The 25,266-nt window shown below is 43.2% G+C and overlaps 1 protein-coding gene across 1 annotated transcript in view; it reads right to left on the bottom strand.

Moving 5' to 3' along the window:
• Positions 1-25,065, bottom strand: part of PKP2 (plakophilin 2) — a 107,346-nt gene extending 82,281 nt beyond the window's left edge. Inside the window, exons 1-3 of the mRNA XM_075551892.1 lie at positions 24,765-25,065; positions 2,917-3,029; positions 1,747-2,429 (exon numbers count right to left, since the gene is read on the bottom strand). Coding sequence (XP_075408007.1) covers positions 1,747-2,429; positions 2,917-3,029; positions 24,765-24,987 — 1,019 coding nt within the window. The 5' untranslated portion in view covers positions 24,988-25,065. The remainder of the gene's footprint in view (positions 1-1,746; positions 2,430-2,916; positions 3,030-24,764) is intronic.
• Positions 25,066-25,266: the final 201 nt, after the last annotated feature.

Below are 25,266 nucleotides of genomic sequence, written 5' to 3'. Positions count from 1 at the left end.
GTGGGGAGAGGGGGGAAAAAGGGAAACCGAGCTGATTCCAGGAACCCAAGTGGAAGGCGAATTTTGAGAATGACAAATGCAACGAAAGTATAAGGGTGCTTTGCTCAACTGATGTATGTATGGATTGTGATAAGAGTTGTATGAGCCCCAATAAAAAGATTTATTAAATTAAAAAAAGACCTCCATAATCGTTTCTCTCCATAACTAATTACCTCATGGAAAATATCCTCTTGAGAAATGACAAAATACTGTCATTCTTTAAGAAATCACATCAGTCTCATGGCAAACATTGCTCCATTAAAAAAAAATTGCTTCTTGCAAGGTGGGGGGAGAAAGGGGGAATCCATCACAAGGATTGACATACGACCCCCTCTCAGGGGGACAAACAACAGGAAAGTGGGTGAAGGGAGACAGAAGATGATGTAAGATATGAAAATGATCGTCTAAAAAAAGAGATAAGGGAGGGAAAAAATGAGGAGCTGATATCAAGGGCTCAAGTTGAAAGAAAATGCCTTGAAAAGGATGGTGGCAACATATGTACAAATGTGCTCGATACAATCGACGGATGGATGGATTGTGACAAGAGATGTAAGAGCCCCCAATATAAAAAAAATGTTTCTTGCTTCATAGTTAGAATATGCCTTTTTTTGTGTGTGGAAAGGAGTTTATCACCAGTGCTTCCCTCGTCAACAGGTTATTACTGCACAATTTCACTTAAAGGGACCATTAAATATAATATCTTCCATTAGGAAACTTTAGAAATTCCGATGAAAATCGCATCTTTGATATTTTGCCACAATGCTAACTCACTTCACGATATATTGATTTAATCAATCATCCAATTCTCAACATTCCTCAGTTAATAAAATATCTGTTGTGACAGTAAGCTTGCACAAGGGTAAGTTCCACAAACTAAATTCGTCAAGCCATAAACAGGAAAGGCAAATGAGTAACAGTTTAAATTAAGCTAGTTTCATTATTCAGTAGATGCCCCAAAATGCGTTACACATCTCAGATGCTAGAAAAATGCTCAGAGGCCTCAGGCGTCCAAGGAAAGAAAGCGGCATCTGCAATTCGGCCGCCTTTCCTTAGTGCTCATTTTTTTTATGGTTGTGATGATCAGAACGGCATTTCAGGTTCACGCCAGCACTTGAAACAATATTTGTGCCTCTCTCTCTCATTTCAAGGAATTATTGAGAAAAATGCATGAAATTATCCACTTCTTGATCTACTTGGAATTTGCGATCACTTAGAGGAGATTTTCATATCACCCAGGGGTAGACACCTCCATCCGGTATTTAATCAGGACCATTTAGCTCCATTCAACTCATAGTGACCTTAAAGATCAAGGTAGAACTGCCCCTGTGGGCTTCCGAGACTGTAACTCAGAATAGAAAGCCCCGTCTTTCCTCTACAGAGCGGCAGGGAGTTTTGAACTGCTGACCTTGTGATTATCAACCCAATTGGTTAGCACTACACGCCCAGAGCTTAACCTGGAACAGATGGACTGAAACATCATTATTTCCCCCAGATGCCATCTGAGCAGGCAGGTCGTTGGCCTTTCCCCCTGAAGTAAACGGGCCGATTGTCAAGTAGGCAGCAGGGTAAGAAGTCATTCTTTGCATCCGTATCTCTGGAAGCCTTCCTCTCCCCCGCCGCCGTGCCAGCTCGCTGGTTCTACGGGCTGTGGGGACAGAATGTGCTGGCACTGACGGAACTGCAGAGTTGGAAGGGGCGGGGCCTTACCCAAACTGGGCGTCGGTGAGGGCGCTTCTCTCCGAGAGGTAATTCCCACTGCCTCCTGCTGCCACCTGGCCGACGGTCAGGTGCGTCCTCCTCCCGCTGGCGTCCAGGGCGCCACCAGGCCGGGCTTCCCGCACCGTGCGGGTGCTGTGGAAGGAGGCCTGGTTCCAGGAGGTCCTGTGCGCCCTGTCCTGGGTGGCGGACTGCAGGGACGCCACGGTCCTCACTTGCCCAGCCACAGAACTGGCAGTCAGGTAGTTCTCCTTCTCCAGGAGGTTGCCCATGCTGTGGCTGGTCCCGGGCCTGGGGCACGTGGGCACCGCCGGGCTGACGAGCACGGCGTCCAGGCCGCTGTGGGCAGCGGACCCGTAGCGGTACTCTCTCTGGCGCGGTCTGCCAACAGTGCTCGGCTGGCCGAAGCCGACGATTTCTGAGCGGGCGTATCTGGGTGGCACGAGCAGGGCGGACCGCCTGCTCTCTCGGTGCGGCAGAGTATGCCCCGACTGGCTCCGCTGGCTGTACTGGAAGTCGCTGTGCGCGTAGTGAGCTCTCTCGGGGCTGCTGTCCGGGGACATCTCCAGCCTCCGCAGAGGCTGCCTCCAGGACCGCTCTTCCACCGACTTCTGCGAGCTGTACTGCGCGGGGCCTCGCCCCCAGCGGGTTTCGTACGTGGCTGTGGTGCCTGCCTACACGTGCGAGAAATAAAGCTTGGGTGAGCGCTTTGCCATCAGGTCCTGCCTTTGTCGAAGACGCGCGCTCTGACCTCAATCACACCAAGGATGGTGAATAGGGGCCAGGACCGGGCAGCATGCACGGTCACCATGACCTGGGGGTGCTTTGATGGGAGGGAACCACAGCAATAGCTACCCCAGGACCATTAAACAAGGTGTACGTTTCTCGGGCTCGGGTGGAAAAAGTGGTCCCAATGTGGGGAAAGACTTCCACACAACAAACTTGGTTGATTTGGGTCTGGTTTATTTGCACTAGGTCTCCACGCAGCTTCAAGCTCCCAGGTTCCCCTGACATTCACATAAAATGGAGTTTCTCATAATTCATTTGGGGAATGGTAATACTTGGGACCAGTTAAGCATGAAAAAAAAAAGAAATCTAAGGAAGTTTGAGAATGTCTCCATGGTGATCTGGTAACTGAAGTATTATTCTTTGATCTCCTACCTGTAATATATCATACGTTTTAGTACCCAGGGAACGCCCGGTAGCAAAATCATTCTCGACCAAGTGTAGGTTGTACACATACTCAGGAACACTGCTGGTTCGATGAAGATTCCCTGCAATCAAGCACAAATTAAAATAATTCAGAAGATGAGTGGGCCGAGCAATACTTACAGACTATAACCATAGGAGGCTGAATTTTTCCATTTATGTCGTTAGGCTAATGACACAAGTATTAGACTCCTATTAGGACTTTTCATTGCCGCTTTAACACCATCCGGATGTGGCACACAGAATCAAAGGATCTCACAATATTTGCGTTGTTACAAACGTTTCACAATAGAGGTCTAATTTTAAAAGGTGTGTGTGAAGAGGAAAGAGAAAGGGAATTCATTAAGAATCTAAGTATGTTTTGGTTGCCACCCTTAAGAATCTAAGGCTGACTCACTCATTAGTTTACTGTAGGAGGTTAATACTATCCAAGTTCACTTACTGTAGGGGGTTAATACTATCCAAGTTCACTTTCTCAGGGAAGAACAAGGAAAATGTGTCCCAGGGCAGGAACACCGAAGCTTCTTGTACTCAGTAGGTAAGAATCCTGGTGACTCAGTACTTTCAGATAAGGTGCCTTGTCTGATCTACAAGATGGGTCAACAAGGGCAAAAAATGGGGGAAAAAGCAGTTCCACCTGAAAAAGGCCACAGCTCAGGTTGAGGGAATTGGGAAGGTGAGAGTTAGGCAGCAGAGGAAACCAAACGACACTAAAGATGGCTGTTTTTGGCAAACACGTGGCTCATTCTTCTTGGTGTAGTCTAATAGCCAGCCGACTCTCATGTAAACAAGAAGTAGGAGGCACCCTTTCTGCTCAGCTTTGTGAGCTGATACGGATTCTCAATTGATGTGTCACACATCTTAAAATGTTTGGGGGTGGGACGGGGCCAGTCAGAAGACTACTGAGTTCATCTTTATCTCCTTTATCTTTTTCTCTGATTTTTTTCCCCCTTCTTTTGCAAGGTCTGTACATCATTGTTTTTCAAGGCTAGTTGAAATCATTGAAGAGCTCCAAAATCTAGGTAATGTCTAGCTCCCTAATTGTAACCCACATGCATTTTAAGTCATGTGGCATTCTTTTAAAATCCTAGTGGCGGCGGTGGCAGTGTGGGGGGTGATGTCAGGGATACTAACATTTTCAAAGTCAAACAGCAAACTCACAAATTATTTTGAGAGGAAGGGTAGGGATTGTTGTTGGCAGAGAGAAGTAAGAAGTATGAATTCATCCCATATTATTGTGTGTACATATATCCTTGTTTCTTGGATCCAAGCAAGCTGGCCGGCCAGCAGTTTTCAGGTCTCAAGAGGTCTTAGAGGAGGCAGCTGCAGGCTTCTGTTACTTCAGGCTCAAGGAAGCTGAGTTGAACCAGGCATCTCCGAGGGGGCTGGTTTCACCACAGAGGCTGACAAAAGTTCAGGCAGCCTTTAGTTGTTAAGTCTATGACTGAGAATGTCTGGCATGTGGCCCCTGACTGAACAAAAGGAATCTGCTGCCTAGAACCCTGGAGCTGAAGTTGTGAGAGGCTGTGAGGACTCCCCCAGCAGTACCTGGCTGAGAGGCTCCTGCCTAGACTGCCAGCAGTCCCCATCATTGCCCCCAGTGCTCAGTCCCTCCTCCCCACTTACCACTCCACAGGGTTTTGCAGGTGAGTAGGAGGAGGCTGGATCATACAGGTCTACCCAACACTAAGACTCTGATCTTGAAGGGTCTTGGGACCTCAAAACACGGCGAGTGAAGAAGAGGAGGGAAGAGAAAGGGGCTACTTATTCTCTCCTACCTCCTTCCAATGCAACAGAAAAAACAGAAATCTTGGCTATAAAGACCGTGGCCTGGCAGAAGTTTGTTAACTGATAATATGTAATAAAACAGATTTGTTGTTGTTTTAAAAAAGTATTTTGAGAATATCCAGGGTCCAAATGTTCAACTGTTTGACAAATGAATATATTACAGTCAGGTGCAATTGACAATGCGAACACATGAGCACCTGCAGTATCACCCTCCACCTTCTTCTGAGGGCCAGCAGAGCTTGGAGAAGAGTAAAGAGATTACAAACCAACATGCTTTGCCAATAAATTGCTGTAAACTCAACATTTCAAAAGACAACAATAAATGCAGGCTGGGAAGCAAGCAATTTTCAATCTCAAATTGTCTTGGAGGAGGCAGCTGGGAACTTGCAGCGGTCACCTCAATGCCCAGGGTAGTTGAGTTCAACCAGACTTCTCCTTCCATCCACAAAGGCTAAGATTCCTGCCAGAAAACCCAAACCCAATCCACTACCAGAGAGTCGGTTCTGACTCATATGACCCTATACGGGTTGCTGAGATTATAATCTTAACAGGAGCAGAGGTGCCCTCAGCTTCTCCCTAAAGGTATTAGGTTTGAATTGTTGAGCTGGCAGTGTGCAACCGTGAAGCCGCTCCCTGTGTCGCCAGGGCTGCCAAGGGGGTTAAAATGTGTGCAGATCTTTGGAAAGAACCCAAGTGGAGTATTGTATCCTACTGAATAGCTAATCAGTACATTTGAATATTGGGCTTATTAAAATAGAATATTTATTTCTGATTGTTGCTAGAGGTAGGCTTTAAAAAGCAATTTAAATAAATTCCCTATATTTCAATATTACCTTTCTTAAGGAGCTCAATGTATCTTATGTGTCTCTTTACAATATTCTGTGATGTAGTTTACACCATTTAAAAATAGGGAATTTTAAGCTATCTGCTTAAAATTGCAAAGAGATTTAATAATCAGGCTCGGTTCCTCCTTTCCACTGCTGCCCATTGTTTTGACGGTGGCATTTCTGAGCTGTTTAGCAAAACTGTTAAGGCATTATCATAATTCTCGCTCTAAGGATTAAGAACTATCACCTATCATTTCTCTAAGTGAGTAACTCCCAATGCTTTGTGAATGTTGAGTCTTAAGTTGCTCACATAACTCATAAACATCTTTAGTTTTCCCACGAAAGTACTGAGACCCGCTTAATTGTTCCCAAAATAACTACAAGGTAGCTGTTGGTAGCAGAAAAAAAAAAAAAAGATTAGTTGTTTACACCGTGGACTATCTTCGGAGGAATGCACACGTAAGGAAAGCCGTGGCATCTGATATTCAACGTACAGGAGGCACAGGATATGGTTTCTCTGGTTAAAAAGCCAATCACACACAACAGACACTGCAGATTAGTTAGCCTTAGGCAGTCACGAGTTTGAGATCAGGATGGTGGATAAAAGGAGAATTAGTTCTAAATTTCTAAAGAAATTTGGATTAGATGGAATGAAAAAAAAAGAAAAGAAAGACAAATATTAACCAGAATGAAAACATATCTCTTTAGGGAAGTCTTTATTTTATGTTCAAGTAGAGAATGAAATGAAATATATACTATTATTACTATTGTATGGATTGTGATAAGAGTTGTACGAGCCCCAGTAAAATGATTTAAAAAAATATTATGACTATTGAATAAACTCAGTCACATCCTTCTTCAAATATAGAAGCAAATAAACAATATTTACACATACCTATACAACATACAGGTGTATACTGCGTTAAATAAACTCAACATGAAAGTCGAGTTTTACTAAAAATAAAAACCAGAGCAGGTGTACATCACAAAACGAGTCTGCGATGTCCTACATCAAGACATCTGTGGACTTGGTCTTGAGCCCTGGTTCTACCACTTTCTGTGTGTCTGCACGGATCACTCAGGCGCCTTCTTCTCCTATAATTCCCCCGAACAGAGTTGCTGAGAAACATTTATTTACCTGACAGAGAACACATTCAAATGCATTTACATTTATAAGGCAATTTGCAAAAAATAAGATGTGGTTTTAAAAATAGAACTTGATTCACAAAAATTTTATTTTCACACCTTTTCAAGAATGAATATGTTATGGAAAGGGAGGTGAATCAGCGTGTAAGCTTTAATTACACTTTGCTGTAGCTCAGATTTTTTATTCTGGTAAGTTTATCAGTGATGTTAAATTAGATTTTTTTTCTAGTTGATTTTCATTGAACCAGTCACTAAGGATAATTGTGACATCAGTATAACTTTGCAATCTTTCACTCCAAATAACTGTCCATGCTTTTGATGTTTCCTAACGCAGACGATGCTTTATTAGCGGATATTCAAATTAGCATGGGCTCAAGCAACATTACTCAGACCTTTTCTTCTAAGAAGACTGCGATCATTTGTGGAGCCCACTCTAGGGGAAATGAAGTTGGTAGTCTTAGAACAACTTTGAACTCCCCCCTCTCATTTCAAATAAGCAATCTAGGTCAAAGCAAATTTTGGGAGAGGGGCGAACCAGGGAGGGGTTGGATTCCATGGTAGAAGAATTCCAAGTAGCTCAGAAGACTGACAAAGTCTAACCCTAATAAAACAATTTTTTTTTCTTTCTCTCTCGTTACTGGTCTGAATTTTACATCTGAATGACATGATCCTTGAGCAACTGTTAGGATAAAAACATCTTTTATTCCGGGCAGCTAGGCAAGTATTTTCATGTATTTATTTCTTAAATACTTTTATTGGGGGCTCATCTCTTATCTTAATCCATAATTCATCCACTGTGTCAAGCACATTTGCACATATGCTGCCATCATCATTTTCAAAGCATTTTCTTTCTACTAGAGCCCTTGATATCAGCTCCTCATTTTCCCCCCTCCCTCCCTCACCCACTTTCCCTCATGAACCATTGATAAGTTAGATTATTATTTTCATATCTTACATCATCCTCTGTCGCCCTTCACCCACTTTAAAAGGAGCCCTGGAGGCAAAGTGGGCTAGTCACTGAGCTATTAACCTCAAGGTTATCAGTTCAAACATACTAGCTTCTCCAAGGAGAAAGATGGTCTCGTGTAAAGACTTATCCTAAGGAGTTCTTCTTTGCACTATAAGGATACTGTGAGTCAAAGTCAACTCAGTAGCAATGGGTTTATCATTTGTTATGCAAATATTATCCAAAATTATCAATTACTGTTAGAGTTAAAAGTTTATTTCCATAATCACAATATTTTCTTTATGGGTTTTGTGAGCAGCATAATTATCCAATTGGTTAAATTGAGTATTATATCAAAAAGCCTCTGTTCTGACTCCATCCTGTATCTGTAAGCACACTACAGAAATCCAACTCCAGCTTCCCTTATCCGGAGACAATGGGGACTATCAAAGAAATAACACTTTCATATATTCTGCTTTGATTAAAGAGACAAAAGCAGCACTCCCTTTCAGAAGAGCGTCTTTTCTTTCAGGATTCCAACACTCAATGACAACGATTTCAATGTGATTCCCACTGCCCCTTGTGGGTTTCCGGGACTAGAAAGCCCCATCTTTCTCCCTCAGAGCTGCTGCTGGTTTTGAACTGGGTGCCATTCAGATCCCAGCCCAATGCTTAACCACTACACTACCAGGTCTCCATTTAAATGTGATTAGGTTTAAACAAAATGCACATAAATGGTCTTTTATATTGCATGTCTCTATATTATATATTTTATTTGCGTGATCAGAATATGAACCTTGTGATTATAAACTGGTAAGAGCATATTGGTAAAGTAATAAGTAGGTATATTCTGGAGATTTCTAAATCAATTAATTTCTATAATTTGTCTCTTAACTTTGGTATCCTTGACAATTCATCTGAGACACCCCATAATGAGTTAGTTATAAGAATTTAGAACTAGTGACTAGTATCGCATTGCATTCAGATAGTCACAAAGGTAAATTTCTAAGACTCGTAAATAGAGGATACTACTTTTTTTAAAAGTTTCACTACAGGTTTCTTCGTGATGATCCACAAGTCATATTTCCACTGCCTCCTTATATATTCACTGCCAAATCATCAGTGTTTCCCCAACCTCTTCCTTTCCAACTGAGCCTTCTCTAAACCCACCCAAGTCTCTGCCAAGCGTATTCACATTTTACAACCCCCCTGCACTACTCATGTTTCTCCCCTGCCTAGACATCGTCTGTGACTCCGAATTATCGAACTTTGACTTATGTTCAAGACCTTGCTCCACACTATGCAGTGAGGGAGAAGAGTGAGGGATGTCTTTCTATGAAGAGGAAAGTGGGAACTTGGCTCTGAGGGAGTCAACCAGGCAGGAGGAGGAAAGGAGTAGAGAGGGGAGGGGGGGAAAAGCCGTAGGAATACCAATTGAGATAAATTCCTCCTGTCAGTTTTCTGGGAGATGTTTGGAGGGGAGGGCCGGGGGTGTGTGTAGGGTACGGATGACGTTTGAAAAGTTGCAGGGATCCGTTCATGAAGAACTTGGAATGTATGTTGAATGAGGATTCTACTGTGTAGATAAGAGAAAACGAAGGGATTAAAATAGAGAAGTACGATGCGATTTTAGAGAGTTCACTCGAGGAGCTATGTGGAGAATGAAGTGCAGCCAGGTTAATGCAGGAAGAGTCTGTCACATCTCCCAAGTAGATTTTTTTAAGCTGTCTGACACCAGAAACCATGTCTTAGAGCATCGCTTGTGGCACAACTGAGTACAGTACTGGACAAATGGCCAAATAGTTATATTTCTGTGCACATTCAAAATAGCCCCCACCCCCACCCTCCAACCCAAATTCAGTTGGCACTCACTCTGGAGTTAGTCAAAGAGGACGATGTGGCTGCCTAGTGCTTTTGTCTTGGGGTGATGGGAGATGTTCAAACAGTCTCTAACGTTTCTTTGTCATTCTGGGAATATAGAAGGGAAGAAAAATTCTTCCCCTGAAACCAAGGCAGACTATTTTTTCCCTAAGAACATTCTATATCTGTTCTATATCTGACATGCAGTCAGGACGAACTGATAATGACTGGTGATTGGGATGTAAAAGTTGGGAACGATGAAAGATCGGTAGTTGGAAAATGCGACCTTGGTGGGCAATCCGTGCGCGCCAAAGTGCAATCTTGAGTATATCCCTTCTGAATTTTAGAGACCACCCCAAGAATCAATTTGACGTACTAAACACTAATGACTGGAAACCAGATGACGATGACATAACAGCAAGGGCATCAGATACGGGAAAAGCAAAGGATCGTTACAAGAGCCAAAGGAGGAAATGGTGTTAGCACTTCAACTGTGAACACCTTGATTGCAGGAAGCTAGAGATGACAGCGGAAGCCCAAAACCCATTCGCAGGGTCTTTAGATGAAGCCTCTGGGGAATCCTCTCTGATCACAGCTGAGATGTGCGGACAGCCTTGTTATCACACAGTAAAGTCAATTCTAGCAGATGTAGTTGGGTTGAAATGCAATATCATTTGATCTCCCTTTTAAAGTTGTTTTGGTTAAAAACAAAGTGAAGATGAAATACACATGGGTACAGCCAGGGACGTGAGTACCTTTGCTATCATGCAGAATGCATTGGGGAGCGGACTATTGCAGAACGGAGGGGTTAAAACTTAACACGACATCATTTGATCTCCCTTTTAAGCCATGTGAAATTTGCCCTAGTGTTTAAATGTTGTCTGTTTTCTTTTCTGTTGAAGATTTCATCTATTTCACTTTGTTATCGTTGGTTTTCATGTCTTGTTTTTCTGTATATGAAATCCAGGAGAGGCAAATCAAAAGAGAAAGCAGCTGCATTAGTGGTGGTTCCTTCGGCCTATCGCAGGGGGAGCCGACGGGAACTGGGGAGATATTAATGTAAGCACAAGAAGGAGGAAAATGTTCAAAAGCTGATTGTGGTGAGAACTGTCTAATTCCTCTTGATGTGTCTGAACTATTAAATTGTATGATATGTGAATTATATGCCAATAAAACTGTTAAATTTTTTTAATTAAAAAAACTTTAAAAAAAGACAGTAAAGAAAGTCCAAAACGGTTGTCAGAAGAGAATCTGAGATACCTATTATTATGGCATTAATGTCTTTTGCTCAATATCATTACAGAAATTTATTGTGATGATTAATTGATTAGTAAGAGAAAATCTTTTTGCTATGTCCTTCTACATGCTAACCACTCAAAGAATGGTAGCATTTATCAAAATAAACACCACTAAAAATATGTTGCTATCACATCGATTCCAGCTCACAGAGAACACACTGGGCAAAGGATATTTGCCCCATAGGCAGTTGTGCAATATCCTGCAAACATTATGGAAGCAGACTGTACCATCTTTTTCTCATGGAATCGTTGGTGGGGTCAAACCATCAGTCTTTGGTTAAGAACTGATCACTTAATCGCTGTGCCACCTTCTGCATAGTAAATGCTACAAAAATTTAGATTTGCTTTTCCAGGTAAAGCAATAGAGTTTCATTCTCCATTTCGTATTGCATTAAAGCTGAAGGAGAATGTGAACTTGCTTTTCTCCTCCAATGAAACAGACTTCTAAGTCGATTTATTACCCCCAAATCCATGAATCTCTTTCAATAATAATCATGATATGTTTAAATAGTTCACTTGTATTTCTAGAGCACATCACAAGAAACTTAAGTTGAATTAGTCTAATCCTCCCATCCTAATAAAACAAAAATGTCTCCCTCCTCCCCCAAAGACAATCTGAAACCTGCTTTGGAACTCAGAGTAGCTAAAATGAATGAAAGAAGTAATGACTTAAAAGAGCTGACCAGAAGGGCAGAAAAAAGGGTAATTCTAGAAGACAAAACAGAGTCTTATAATAAAACATGCAAAGACCTAGGGATAGAACCCTGAAAGGGAAGAAAATGCTTGGCGCTTTTCAAGTTGAAATAACTGAAAAAACAACAAAAAAAGTAAGCCTTGAGTTGAAATACTTAAGAGTTATAAGGTCAAAACATTGAACAACACAGGAAGCATAAAAAAAATAGAATGAAGAAAGCTGATGGTGCCCGGCTATCAAAAGACCTAGCATCAGGGGTCTTAAAGACTTGAAGGTAAACAAGCTGCTATCTAGCTCAGAAGCAACAAAACCCACATGGAAGAAGCACGCCAGCCTGTGTGACCATGAGGTGTCTAAGGGATGAGGTAACAGACATCAAGAACAAAAATCATATCATTGTGATTGAGGGGGAGTAGAGATTAGGGGCCCAAAGCCCATCTGTAGGCAACTGGACATCCCCTTATGGAAGGGTCGCAGGGAGGAAATGAGCCAGTCAGGGTGCAGTGTAGCAAAGATGAAACATACAACTTTCTTCTAGTTCTTAATGCTTCCTCCCCCACTAGCATGATCTTAATTCTACCTTACAAATCCAGCTAGACCAGAGGACGTATACTGGTACAGATGGGAAGTGGAAACACAGGGAATCCAGGGCAGATGATCCCTTTGGGGCCAGTGGTGAGAGTGGCGATACTGGGAGGTTAGAGAGAGGGTGGGTTGGAAAGGGAGAACCGATTACAAGGATCTATATGTGACCTCCTCCCTGGGGGATAGACAACAGAAAAGTGGATGAAGGGAGATGTCGGACAGGGAAAATTATGACAAAATAATAATAATTTATAAATTATCAAGGTTCATGAGGGAGAAGGGAACAGGGAGGGAGGGGAAAAATGAGGAGCTGATACCAAGGGCTCAAGTAGAAAGCAAATGCTTTGAGAATGATAAGGGCAACAAATGTACAAATGTGCTTGACATACAGTGGATGGATGTATGGATTGTGATAAGAGTTGTATGAGCCCCAATAAATATTTTTTAAAAAGAAAGTATGGAATGAACAAATATTTTATGAGACCACTGTTGTAAAGTAGGAGGGAGGAGGGGGGTGGAGCAAAAATGACGATAAAGACTGAAACCAAAGGGAATAGACTTTGGAGATTGCTGGTGGGAGCTAAGGGTGGACAAATGATGGGCTAGATAGAGCGTGGTCGGCAAACTGTGGCTCTCCAGTCATATGGGGCTCCTTTGGTACATACACGTGGCTCTGAAGTAAAATTGGAAAAAAATTAAGGATGTTATTCAGATAATGGTGATTTCATTTGTAAAAATACATTTATGGCTATAATCTATATTATTGAATTATACATGTAGAAGTTAAAGTTGAGAATGCTTTTGTTCTGCATATTTTTGCCACAATTTAAAAAATAATTACATGCACAACAGTGAGTACAAGGAAGAAGAAAATGTTCTAGGATTGATTGTGGTCATAATTGTTTTTTTGTTGTTGTTGCCTAGTAAAAAAGCCACAACTGGCATAAAACCCACTCTAACAACAACAAAAAACAAACAAATCTGCAAGTACCTTCTCATATGACTGTGGTCATAATTGTACAAATCTTAATATGACTGAATTAATGAATTACATGACATGTGGATGAAGTGCCAATAAAACTTAAAATAGTAAATTAAAAGTATATATATTTATGGCTCTTGAATAATTTTTAAATTATTGTGAGGGGCAGGACTGGTTCTTCTGTCTCAAACGTTTGCTTGGGCTAGGCTGCTGTGAAGTGTTAACTTTGGTGACAAGGGAGCGAGTGGTCCATGAGAGGCAGAAAAGAAATGAAGTAGTGGGGGAAAGGGAAACCACGGGGGGGGGGGGGGGGGGAAGGAGGGTGGTATTAGTAGCTTAACCTGTTGAATACTAAATTGATGACCTGAAATGTAAATGCCTATCTAATTTACATTAAACAATTTATTTTTAAAAAGAAGATAGAACAAATACCCAGAGTCTCTGTCCTAAGAGGAGTTGATGGTCAACCATGTCAGAGAGTAGCAAGTGATCAAGAATCAATGATAATGAAGAAAGAATTCCAACCTGCACTGAGGCATGAACATAAAGCAAGGCTCTTGGAATGATGGAATATCAACTATGATGTTTCAACAAGCCGATGCAGTACTTGACGTGCTTGCGTATGCCAAGAGACTTGGAAGACTGCTATCTAGCCAACTGACTGGCAGAGAGCCATATCTGTGCCCATTCCACAAAAGATATCATTCATATTATATTCAAGTAAAATTAATAATTAAAAATGGCAAGCTTATTCATAACCTTCAATATGCAGATGAGACACCGTCGCTTGCTGTAAGTGAGGAGGTCTTGATGCATTGACTGATTAAAATAAAAGAATACAGCCTTCTTTATTGATTACACTTAAAACCCCCGACAAGTAGACCATTAAACAGCTTCATGCTACACAGAAGAAATCCTGCAGTTATCCAGGATTCCATTTTACTTTGATCCATAATCAATGCCCTTGGAAGCAGGTGTGCCTGACCCAGGCCATGGTATTTTCCATTGTCTCTTATGTGTGAGAAAGCTGGACAATGAATACGGAAGACTGAAGGAGAACTGATGCCTTTGGCTTATGGCATTTTCAAAGAATATTAAGTATATCACCGGCGGCCAGAAGAAATGAACACATCTGTTTTGGAAGAAGTACAGCCAGACTACTGCGGAGGACTGTGGCAACTGCCCTCCCCTCCCTTGGATATGTCATCAAGGAGGAGCACTGCCTAGGAAAGAACACCGGGCTTGGTGACGTAGGAGGGCAGCTGAAAGCAAAGGCCCACGACAAGGTGGGTCGCCACGGTGGCTGCAACAACAGCGGGATCAAGCAGGCCAACAATTGTGAGGATGATGCAGGACCAGGTGGGGCTTTGTTCTGCTGTATTCGGAGTTGCTGGAAGTTGGAATTGACTCAATGGCACCTGAAAATAAGTGCGTATTATTTCATATCTTTCAAGAAAAGTTCCTGCTTATTACCCTTATTCAAAGAAAATGTATCAAGATGAAATAGTTCTGATGTGATCCCCTCTCTCCAACGACCCCAATGGCTACAGAGAGTAAAGCTTCAGTAGAAATAATGTGGCGCCTTGGTGTTGCAGCGGTTAAAGTGCTCTGGGTGATAACTAAGCAGTTGGTCATTTGTACCGCTACACCTGCTGCTTCTCAGTGGGAGAAAGATGTGGCAGCCTGCTTTGCTCCCAAAGCACAGTTCTACCCTCTCCTACAGGGTCACTGTGAGGTGCCATCTACTCAACAGACAATGAAGTTAATAGGCAACATTTTCTTCTGGAAATCAACGAATCACTGATGGAGTTGACCAACTAATACTATTACACCTAGAGCTGATGATTTAACTAATATGAAGAAAGAGGTTATTTGAAATGATGTGTTGTGTCTTTATATGCTCATGTTTCCCCTTACATATGTGTATTTATCTAGGTGTATATATTGGGGTCTCAGGGTCTTCTTAAAAAGACTACGCCAAAAAAAATTACAACTGTTTTAATATTCATTTCCAGATCACCATTAATGGCATTTACCCAAAAGGCAAAAAGCAAACATTTTAAAACACATTACAACCAAACCCACTGCCACCAAATAGATTCCTACAAACATTAGGGTTTCTGAGAATGTAAATCTTTATGAGAGCCAGTAGCCTCGTCTCTCTCCAATGGATGGGCTAGTGCGTTTAGAACCACTGTCTGTCCTTGCAATTTGCTGTCCAGCACAAAGCCACGAGGGCTTCTGAGGACTGAAAGTTCTGTTGATTACCATATATAGTAAGTCAACAGAGTGGGGTTGTTCCCTTTAATAGCATGACTGGTCCCCTCACGTATCATCAGGAGCCCTGGTGGCAAAGCGGGCTGTGCACATTGGGCTGCTTACCTGCAAACCAGCAGTCCAAACCCACGAGCCACTCCACAGGAGAAAGACGAGGAGTTAGTTTTGGAAGCCCAAAGGGGCAGTTCTCAGAATCGGTTCAATGGCAGTAAGGTAGTGATATCACTTCCTGTCTGTCCCCGCTTCCTTCACTGCCTCGAACTGTTTATTTCTCTAGGCGAATAGTCATACTGCACAAAACAGATGGAGCTCAGCACTCATTGTAAAACTGCATAATTTAAAACTTTTGAGTGTCATCTGTGTTGGACCCAATGACTCATGAGTATTACAAGCACTTTTCATCAAGTCTGATTTATAAACTTCAGAAGTTTTAGCAATGCATTTGTTACATTTCATTAATAATACAGATGAGTGTTAATAATGTGCTGCTTCTCTCAGAGAAGAAAAAAGAAACCAAAGATCTTGAATTGTTTTTATGGGTTAGATCAGAAATTCTTATTAATATTAAACTATACTGGAAAATAAAACAATGTTGATAATTATCGCCTCAGTACATGAAGGAGAAAAGGAGTGTTCAAACCTAATAACCAAAGCAGCACTGAAAGAGAGCGAGGCACTGTGAGCCACGGATACCCAGAATATCACGAGTCTGTCCCCATGATTAGAACAGGGTATAGATAACCTTACTGGAGTCTTTTAAAAAGCTAGACTGAATCGTGTTCTTCCCTTTAAGGGGATTTCCTGCACGTAATCTGTGGCACAGAGAGCAAAGCACTTTCATAATCAAACAATGTCACTCCGGGTTCTATATTTTAAACTCCACGCCTAAAACGTGTCATCGAGCAATGTGCAGTTTATTTTTTGTAATCACCATTCCAATGTTCTATTTCCTGTCATTATAACCACAAGGTCTTCTTTAAAAAGACACATACTTTTTTCTGCACCTACTGTCATCAGCCTGTTAGAACAGAACAAAAAGCAGCCCGCGGGATCAAGCACAGAGGTCCATGAAATCTCGTGGCCCCTTAGATTCAGAGGCGCATAGCTTCCTATCTCCCCACCAGCTGACTCTTTTACCCTCCCAGCCCCTCCTCCTCTCTGGAACACCACCACCTCACTCCCAGGAGCACATCATTCCTGGAATTCCTTTTTGGTAAATCAAGAAATCAGGTATCATCTGAATAATACCTATTCTCTCCCGCCCCCAAACTAACACCTATTAAATTCTCTTTTTTCCGACCCTCAGTGAAATGTCAGTCTTTTTTCCTGAGTTGCCTGGGTTGGAGGATATTCACAGCACCTTGGCAAGGGAAGGCATCTGAGTAAATGGCTTGCCACAAGTTTTATTGCAGATTTTCAAAGAAGTTGTAAATGTTGCTAGGATATATTGTTCCTTATGGCTTATAAGCATTACATACGCGATTTTAAACATAACCTTTTCCCTGTCTGGGTACTCCAGGGAGATACTGAATAAGAAGTAACTCAAACCCACTGCTATCAAGTCAAGACTAACTTTTAGTGACCCCCCTAAGGATTTTGGAAACTTTACTATTTACAGAAGTAGAAAGCCCAGTCTTTCTCCAATGGAGCTGCTGGTGGTTTTGAACTGCTGACCACGTGAATCGCATGGCAGCTATTACATTACCATTAATAAGTAAATTAGTAATAATTTCAGATGTAATAAACAGGAAACATATGGGCACCTTTAATATTTCTTCTTAGCGAATACTGGCCGTTACTAAATGTCTTTTCTGTGATTTTTATACGCAGTTTAAATAAAAGTCTCTACAATTGAGGGGGTACCCAAAAAACACCGGAAAAAAAATTTCAAAGTGATAGATTTAATGGTTTTATTTATTTGTTTGTGTGTTAAAAAACCACCTTATCATCTTCAAAGTACCCTCCACACTTAATATGCTTGTCAGATCTGTGAGTCCATTCTTGGAAACATTTTTCAAATTCATCTGCTTGGATGCCTGACAGCACTTCCTTCATTTTTTCCCCCTACATCATCAAATTGTCCTTTCATGTCCCTCTTCATTCTTGGAAACAAAAAAAAGTCACACGGAATGAGGTCAGGTGAGTAAGGTGTGTGGGGCAAGAGAGCCATGATGTTTTTTACTAAAAAATGGTGTACAGAGATGGCTGCATGAGCAGGTGAATTGTCATGGTAGCAAAAACCAGTCCTCCCTCTGCCACAAATCAGGCCTTTTTTGGTCACCCATTGTTATGCAATCTTTTCAGAATCTCTAAATAGAAAGCTTGATTAACAGTCTGTCCGGGTGGAAGAAAAGTCAAACGTACCCTCCCCCTCACATTAAAAAACAAACAAATGAGCATCATCTTGATCTTTGATTTCACTGGACTAGCTTTTTGGGGGCAAGGTAACGATGACAGCTTCCACTGGCTTGACTGATGTTTGCTTTCGGGGTCATAAGAATAATGCCACGTCTCATCACCAGTTACGACCTTGGGAAAAAAGTCTGGGTCACTTCGGAGTTGTTCTTTCCGAGCACGGCATGTTTCCACTCAACACTCTTTTTCCTGGTCTGTCAGAACCCAAGGCACAAATTTCCCAATGACTATTCTGATTCCCAAATCTTCCACTAAAATTCGCTAAACCAAGCTTCAAGATAGACCAGATAATGTCTCCATCTCTTCAACGATCTGTCATAGGTCTTCGAGCACAAGTGCATAATTTTTGTGAACATTTTCATCTGTTTGGGAAGTCGATGGATGTCCAGAACCAGGTTTGTCATCAATCAACATTTCACCTTTTTTGAAATGAGAAACCACTGTACACTTGCGTTTTTCCCATAGCACTGTCCTTGTAATCTGTGTTTAACACCACAACATCAAAAATCTGTGGCATTTTTCCAGAGCAGGAAAATTTCATAGTCACATGCTGTTCTCTAAAATAGGCCATAACAAAAAAATGAGGTTCAAGTGAAATTGCGTTTTTTTTAATCGTTGTATTAGGGCCTCATACAAGTCTTATCACAATCCATACACACATCAATTGTGTAAAGCACATTTGTACATTCATTGCCCTCATCATTCTCAAAACATTTGCTCGCAACTTAAGCCCCTGGCATCAGGTCCTCATTTTTTCCCCTCCCTCCCTGCTTCTCTCTCCTTCATGAACCCTTCATAATTTATAAATTATTATTTTGTCATATCTTGCCCTGTCCGACATCTCCCTTCACCCATTTTTCTGTTGTCTATCCCCCAGGGAGGAAGTCCCATATAGATCCTTGTTATTGGGTCCCCCTTTCCAACTCACCCTCCCTCTACCCTCCCAGTATTGCTACTCACACCACTGGTCCTGAGGGGATCATCTGTCTTGGATTCCCTGTGCTTCTGGTTCCTATCTGTACCAGTGTCTATCCTCTGGTCTAGCCAGACTTGCAAGGTAGAATTGGGATCATGATAGTGGGAGTGGGGTGGGTGGTGGGTGGGAGGAAGCATTTAGGAACTAGAGGAAAGCTGAATTTTTCATTGTTGCTATATCGCACCCTGTCTGGCTCGTCTCCTCCCTGAGACTCTCTGCAAGGGATCTCCAGTGAACTGCTTTTATGAAAAAATCCACTGTGACTAGAGAGAAGCTTCCCAGGTGATGCCACTGGGTGTACTAACTCACAGTGAGTTGCTTGATGCTCGCTCTGGACATTTTCCTTCTTTTTGTGGGGGTACTCCTTGTACGTATTCCTTTCACAATATCACTAAGCAATTAGGACACCAGTAAAGTACTCGAAAACAAAACCAAACTCACTGTCCTTGAGTGACTACAGGCCCACAGTGACCAACTCCCTGTGGGTTTCCAAGATGGAAACTGTTTATTGCAGTAGAAAGGCCAGTCTTTCTCCTGCACAGCTGTTGGTGGGTTCACACTACTGACCACGTAGACCACGTGCCAATAAATAACCACTACACCACCAAGGCTCCGAGTGAGGTACAGCCAACCGTAAAATATTCGGCATCCTGTAAAACACTGTCAAAAGTCACAGGAGTGTTTAGAATAAAAACCACCCACTAAGCAAATGCATTAGGAAGAAGATGAAGAGTTACAGACCTTAGTGGGGGCTGGAGGTTGTATTTATCGACAAATTAAGTTGATTATCTGCCCCGCCCCGCCCCCCTATATACAGGGAAGGAGTCCTCATGTCATCGTGGATGAGTTGAGCTGCCAAACATAAAGTAAGTAGTTTGAAACCACCAGCCACTCCGAAGTGGAAAGATTGGGCTTTCTACTCCTGTAAACAGTCTTGGAAACCCCCCAGGGGCAGTTCTCTCCTGCCCTATGGAGTTGCTATGGGTTGGACTCCAGTAGATGCCAGTAAATTTGGGGGTCTTTAACTTATAGGCAGCATTCCAACCCCTCGGAACTTACTTTGTAGCAAGCACCAGGGTTGCTTCCAGCCCAGGTGTTCTTGTGTTGCTAGAGGGACCTTTCTGGACAGCACTTTTTCCAATAATCACTAATCTATTTCAACTTTATAAACATAAGAGTAATAAGGAAATAATAAAAACAAGACAATCAGCATGAACCCCCAAGTGCCTCTGCAAAGAACCTTAATTAAACTGCCAACTCAAACCACTCCTAGTCATTCTCCCATGGAAGGCTGATGTTAAATTCCTCTGGAGCCACAATGTCCTTTTATGGAGTCTCAGAAAGGTGAGGCTTTACAGGCAGTCCCGGTTGTTTGCTGCCTTATCGCTCTGCCTGACACTCACCATTGTGAGGCTGCTGAGTATATTTTGGCTTGCAGGGAAGCTGCTGTTGTAATCAGAGTATTTCAAATCCTTTGGGTCTTAGTTGGAAGACCCACTCAAATAATTGCACCAAGCCGAGGGCAGAAGCACCATTCACAGTGTCCTTTGTCCCACTACACCAGCCTGGAGAGCGCTCTGAAATATTCATGCGTTTCCTTCCTAGAGTCCTCTTCCTCCAACCACACCTGCCTATGCTTAACCCTGTTGAATTTTTTAGATCAAAAGCCCTCCAAGTTCCCCCAAATTTCCTTTATCTAAACGGAACATGCATGGAATAATCACTCATGGAATAATGACCCATGAAAGACCAAAAGGGCAGCGCTCACCCAAGGAGAGAGTTCAGAAGGGTTAGCAAAGGAAGAGGAATACCAATGGGAAAGGCAGGAAGCTGTGGGATCAAGCCATGTTACCTTTATGGGGACCACTATCAGGGACATGAGACACAATGTGTATGAATGTTGAGTGGAAAACTGATGATCTGCTCTTTAAACCTTCGCCCAATTCACCAGGAACAAAAATAAAAGTAACGTTGACCCATACTTCCAAACCGCATGTGTTAACTGTGTTTTTGGCTTGCTCTATATTTGGTTTGCATTTTTTTTAAGACAGAGCTTTCTTTCTTCAGACTTCAAACTCCTTGCTTTAAAGCAAGCAGGATCCAGGTTTCATTTGGTGCCTGCACAGTACCCAGGGTGAAGAACATATTCAATAGATTTGTATTAGGTTTATCAAGCCACTGATTGGGGGTGGGGTGGAGTCAAGTTGGAGGGGCGAGAGGGGGAGAAACAGATCATACATGAGTTAAGGATGAAGCCAACAATAACTGTTAAAATACAGCCTAAGAAAAATGTAAGCATATTTACTTTCAACTGTGTAATCATAGCCCTCATTTTTTTCATATAAAATAGAAACCTGTATCTATCTCATATAATTATTTAAGAATATCATAGAATTTACGTATTAACATATTGCACAACAGGGTAGGCACAAGTAGATGCGCAACAGCATTCTCTTTCCTTGCATTCAGGGCTCTAGTTCCTCCAGTTTAGGAGTCCTATGGTGTAGCGAGTTATGAATTGGGCTCCTAACTGTAAGATTGGCAGTTCAAAACTACCAGCTGCTCCACAGGAGAAAGAAGAAGGTTTCTACTCCAGTAAACAGCACATTTCTGTTTACTCTACCTGTCTTATAGAATCACTATGAGTTGGACTTGACTTAATGTCAGTGAGGGTATCTCCATTTATTGAATGTTTGGTTGATAAGAAATAATATTTAGTGTATATTCTATGTGTCCACCACACAGAAGAAGCTGATTCTGTGTCAGTTTGGCCCTGGACCTACAGGTATATTGAGTGAAGGGGTAAAATGATGGGTCTAAAATTGCTCTCAGTCCTCCTGGTTTTTAGCTAGTCTCTGAAATTTAAATTTAGGAGTTCTATCTATCATCTATCTGTTTATCTGCCAAAGGAATTGAATTCTATGTTACCTAACCCTGACCACTCTCCTAGAATCACCTGAACTTTATTAAAAGGGAAATGGTAGGGGACTTAGAGATTGGATCTTCTGGGATCAGAGTTGAGAATGAACTCCCCAATGTTAGAGCATTCCCAATATTAACCCCTACATGTAAAGTAGAAGCAGAAGGACTCCAGCATTCTGACGCAGTTACAGTTCATGCTCTATATGAATTACTGCTATATTGCAAAGAGAAAGAACAGAAGTCCTTTGTGGATCCAATATGCCACTTTCTCTGTTCTCCCAATCTGACAATGCTGTCTCCTACCCCATGGTAGCCCACACTCCCCAAGGAAGGCTACTTGTGTCCAACAACCCCTTTATGTTTATGTCCTTTGCTGGGATGAACTCTAGTTTATATGTTTCAAATTTTTATTTCATTTTTTCTACTTGTGATGCTTAACATCCCACCATCCATTAGAAAGCTATCCCTGCTCAGATTCCACCCCCCCACCCCCTACCAGGAGTGCAGGGCTGCAGGCAAATACAAGCTCTTTGGCCTTTCTCAGACAGGAACTCAGTGCCACCGAATCTATTTTGACTCATTTTGACCCGATAGGACCGAGTAGAACCGCTCCCGTGGGTTTCTGAGACTAAATCTTTACAGGAGTAGATCTTTACAGAAAGCCAGATCTTTCTCCTGTGGAGAGCCTGCTGGTTTTGAATTACCAACCCTGTGGTTAGCAATCTAACGCAAGACCCACTACACAACCAGAGCTCCTGAATTCTTGTATATAGGTAGACATTATTTATTAACTTTACCATGTGACAAAACAAACAGTAGGCCCTCAGTATGTGCTGAGTACCAGGTAGGCACCGAATATGGGGTCATGAACAAAGCATGCAGTGGATCTGATAACAAGGAGCTTGCATCCTGGAGGGGACAAAGAGTCCACTTAGGGTCATGGTTCAGACTGCCGGGCAAGAAAACAAAGGCAAGGTGAGTGGAAAGGGGAATGATGGGGAAAGAAGCCTGTTAAAGAGGGTTGTTACTTCAGATGGGATTGTCAGTGAATGTTTATTTGTTAGTCAGAGATCATAAACAAAGGAACCATTAGAAAAAAAACTAAAGCGTTCTTCAAAAGCTCACTCTTCAGGGCCAAGGGTACCTGGAATGTAAAGAATTTAGTAACTTTGGCAGAGTTGGAAGAGGGGCCTGGAGGTGTGCTTCTGAATGGTCACAGCTTGGAAAGTTTCTGCAACACCTGGGATTCGGCAGTTGGTGCGTGTGGGTGCGAACGAATGGCTGTTATCTTCATTCTGACTTTATGTATTTTATCTTTAGCTAACACCTTTTCTAGATAAATGAGAAGATAGACAGGAAGTTCAGAGGAGACAGGAAGTGTAGTAGAAAAGGAAATTATCCAGGGCTGGGCAGGGCAGACCAGAGGTGTCAAAGATTTAAACAGCAACAAGAACACCAAACTCACTGCTGCGCCAGTGATTCTTATCCCTCATTCAGAGCAACTCCACGTGTCACAGAGTAGAACTGCTCCACACACTTTTCCTTGGCTGTAATCTTTATGGAAGTAGTTGGCGGGCCTTTCTCCTACAGTACCAGAGAGTATTCAAACGGCCACCATTTAATTTAGCAATCTAGTGCAAACGGAACCATACAGGGACCCAGACAGACTCTGGTTTCAATACATTTCACTTTGTACTGATAACCCAAATGTTTAATTGGAGTCTAAATACCATTTTCTGGCTGCAGTAATTTGTTACTTAACTGCTTAATTTCCCCATCTGTAAAATGGAGGTTAAAATACTTAAAAGTGTTTTGGAAAATGTAGGTAATTTAGCAAATAGCGTTGTCTAATTCTTGACACAAACCAGGCACGCAACAATGTTGGTTATCTTCATTAAACATTGTTTGTTTACCTTTGGAGAATGCAAATGTTAACTGCCTAATTCTTTAAAAATTCTTTAACACATATTGAAGACACTACAGATTCCCACTCTTGGCTGCTTTAATCTGTAGTTGGGTCTGATAACATAGGTTTTGTTCCCTAATGGGGAAAAATTATCAAGTAACGTGCAACTGCCCCAATTATTTCTTAGCAAAACAGGGAAGCATTGCAAGAAGCAAACTGCTCGATTTTGTTTTTTAATAACAAAATGACATAGTACTTTAATGAGTAAAGACATTATTTTAAAAAAATAACTGGAAAAAGAGCTACCGTGCCATTCTGGTCACTTTTTTTTTTCTTCTTTCGGAAGAAAATGATACATTATATTTTTGGATTTTCACTATTGACTTGCTATCTTCCCTCTTTCTTTGTCCTTTACAGCTTTTTTGGGGGGTCTTTAGCCTTTTATTTCAGGGTGAACTGTTTTTATGGAGAGCGTCGATGCTCAGTGGACAGAACCTGGGGCGAGGGGAGAGAGCCAGGAAGGGCAACTGCCACACTGGTCAAAGTCCCCTTCCTCCTCCTCCGCCTCCACGAGGTGGTGAGGTTGTTCCCAGGCCCTAGCCACTTGCTTCCAGTCCATGGCCCTGGGTGGAGTGCCCTGAATTTCAGGTCTTTTCTCCCCACCACCCAAATATTTATGGGGGTCATGAACTCTTTAGACGTCTCATAAAGTAAAGAGCGCTTTTTCCCAGAAAAAATGACCATGCAGATAAAATTTGGGAATGGAACTGCGAAGTGTCTCCGGACACCTTGCGCCTCCAGATTAAGTCTTCCTTGCCAGCTCGGGCGGGGGCGGGAGGTGGGGCTGGTCAAATAGGGGGTGCAAACCTTGGGCTGAATTCCTCGACACAGACATGTTCACGTACCATACACAGATGCGCATGTGACAAAGCTGGACAAGAGGCCATGGAGAAAAGTGCTTTCTCCAAGGAAGCCCCTCCGGAGTCCGGAGACGCGATGGGTCACAGAAAAGAGCCGGAGCAACAGGTGGGCGGAATTCCAGGTTCCGCACCCAGGGAGCAGCGAGTCCGAGTGCGCGGCGAGGGTGAGGGCGGGAGGGAAGCAGGAAAGGGCGAGAGGCTGGGGCTGCGCGGCGCGGGCGGCGGCGGCGGCGCAGGGACCGGCGCGGCGCTACTCACCGTTGCCCACGAAGCTGCGGCCCCTCCGGGCCAGGGTCTGCTGCACCTGCTCCTGGATCCGCAGGCTCTTGGCCGCCTGGCCGCTGCGGCCGCTGCTCCCCGCCAGCTTCAGCGTGGCCTCCGAGGGCAGGGCCAGGCTGGAGCTGTCCAGGTGGCCCAGAATCTGCTGGCCGAGGACCGTGCGGATATAGCCGCACTCCGCCGGGGAGCCGGGCACTGCCATGGGGCCGCCGGGGGTACCGAGCCGCTCGCCTGCCGGGAGACCTGCGGACCGAGAGCCGGCCGAGCCGGGGGCGCGGACTCGAACCCCGCCCCTCCCCGCCCCGCCCCGCCGCCGGCCCCGCCCCGCCGAGAGGTCCGGCCCCGAGCGCCGCCGGGAGAGCGCAGCGCGCAACCGCCCGGAGGGCAGGGCGCGCGGCTCCGGCCAGGCACGCGCACTCGGGCCCGGGAACGGGAGGCCGGCTATGTGGTACGCGCGGACCCTCGGCGCCCGGGGGGCCTC

The sequence above is a fragment of the Tenrec ecaudatus genome, chromosome 6 (genome assembly GCF_050624435.1).
Source record: "Tenrec ecaudatus isolate mTenEca1 chromosome 6, mTenEca1.hap1, whole genome shotgun sequence".
Taxonomy (NCBI): Eukaryota; Metazoa; Chordata; class Mammalia; order Afrosoricida; family Tenrecidae; genus Tenrec; species Tenrec ecaudatus.
The sequence above is the reverse complement of the archived record's forward strand: the minus strand, read 5'-3'. Positions and strand labels throughout refer to the sequence as shown.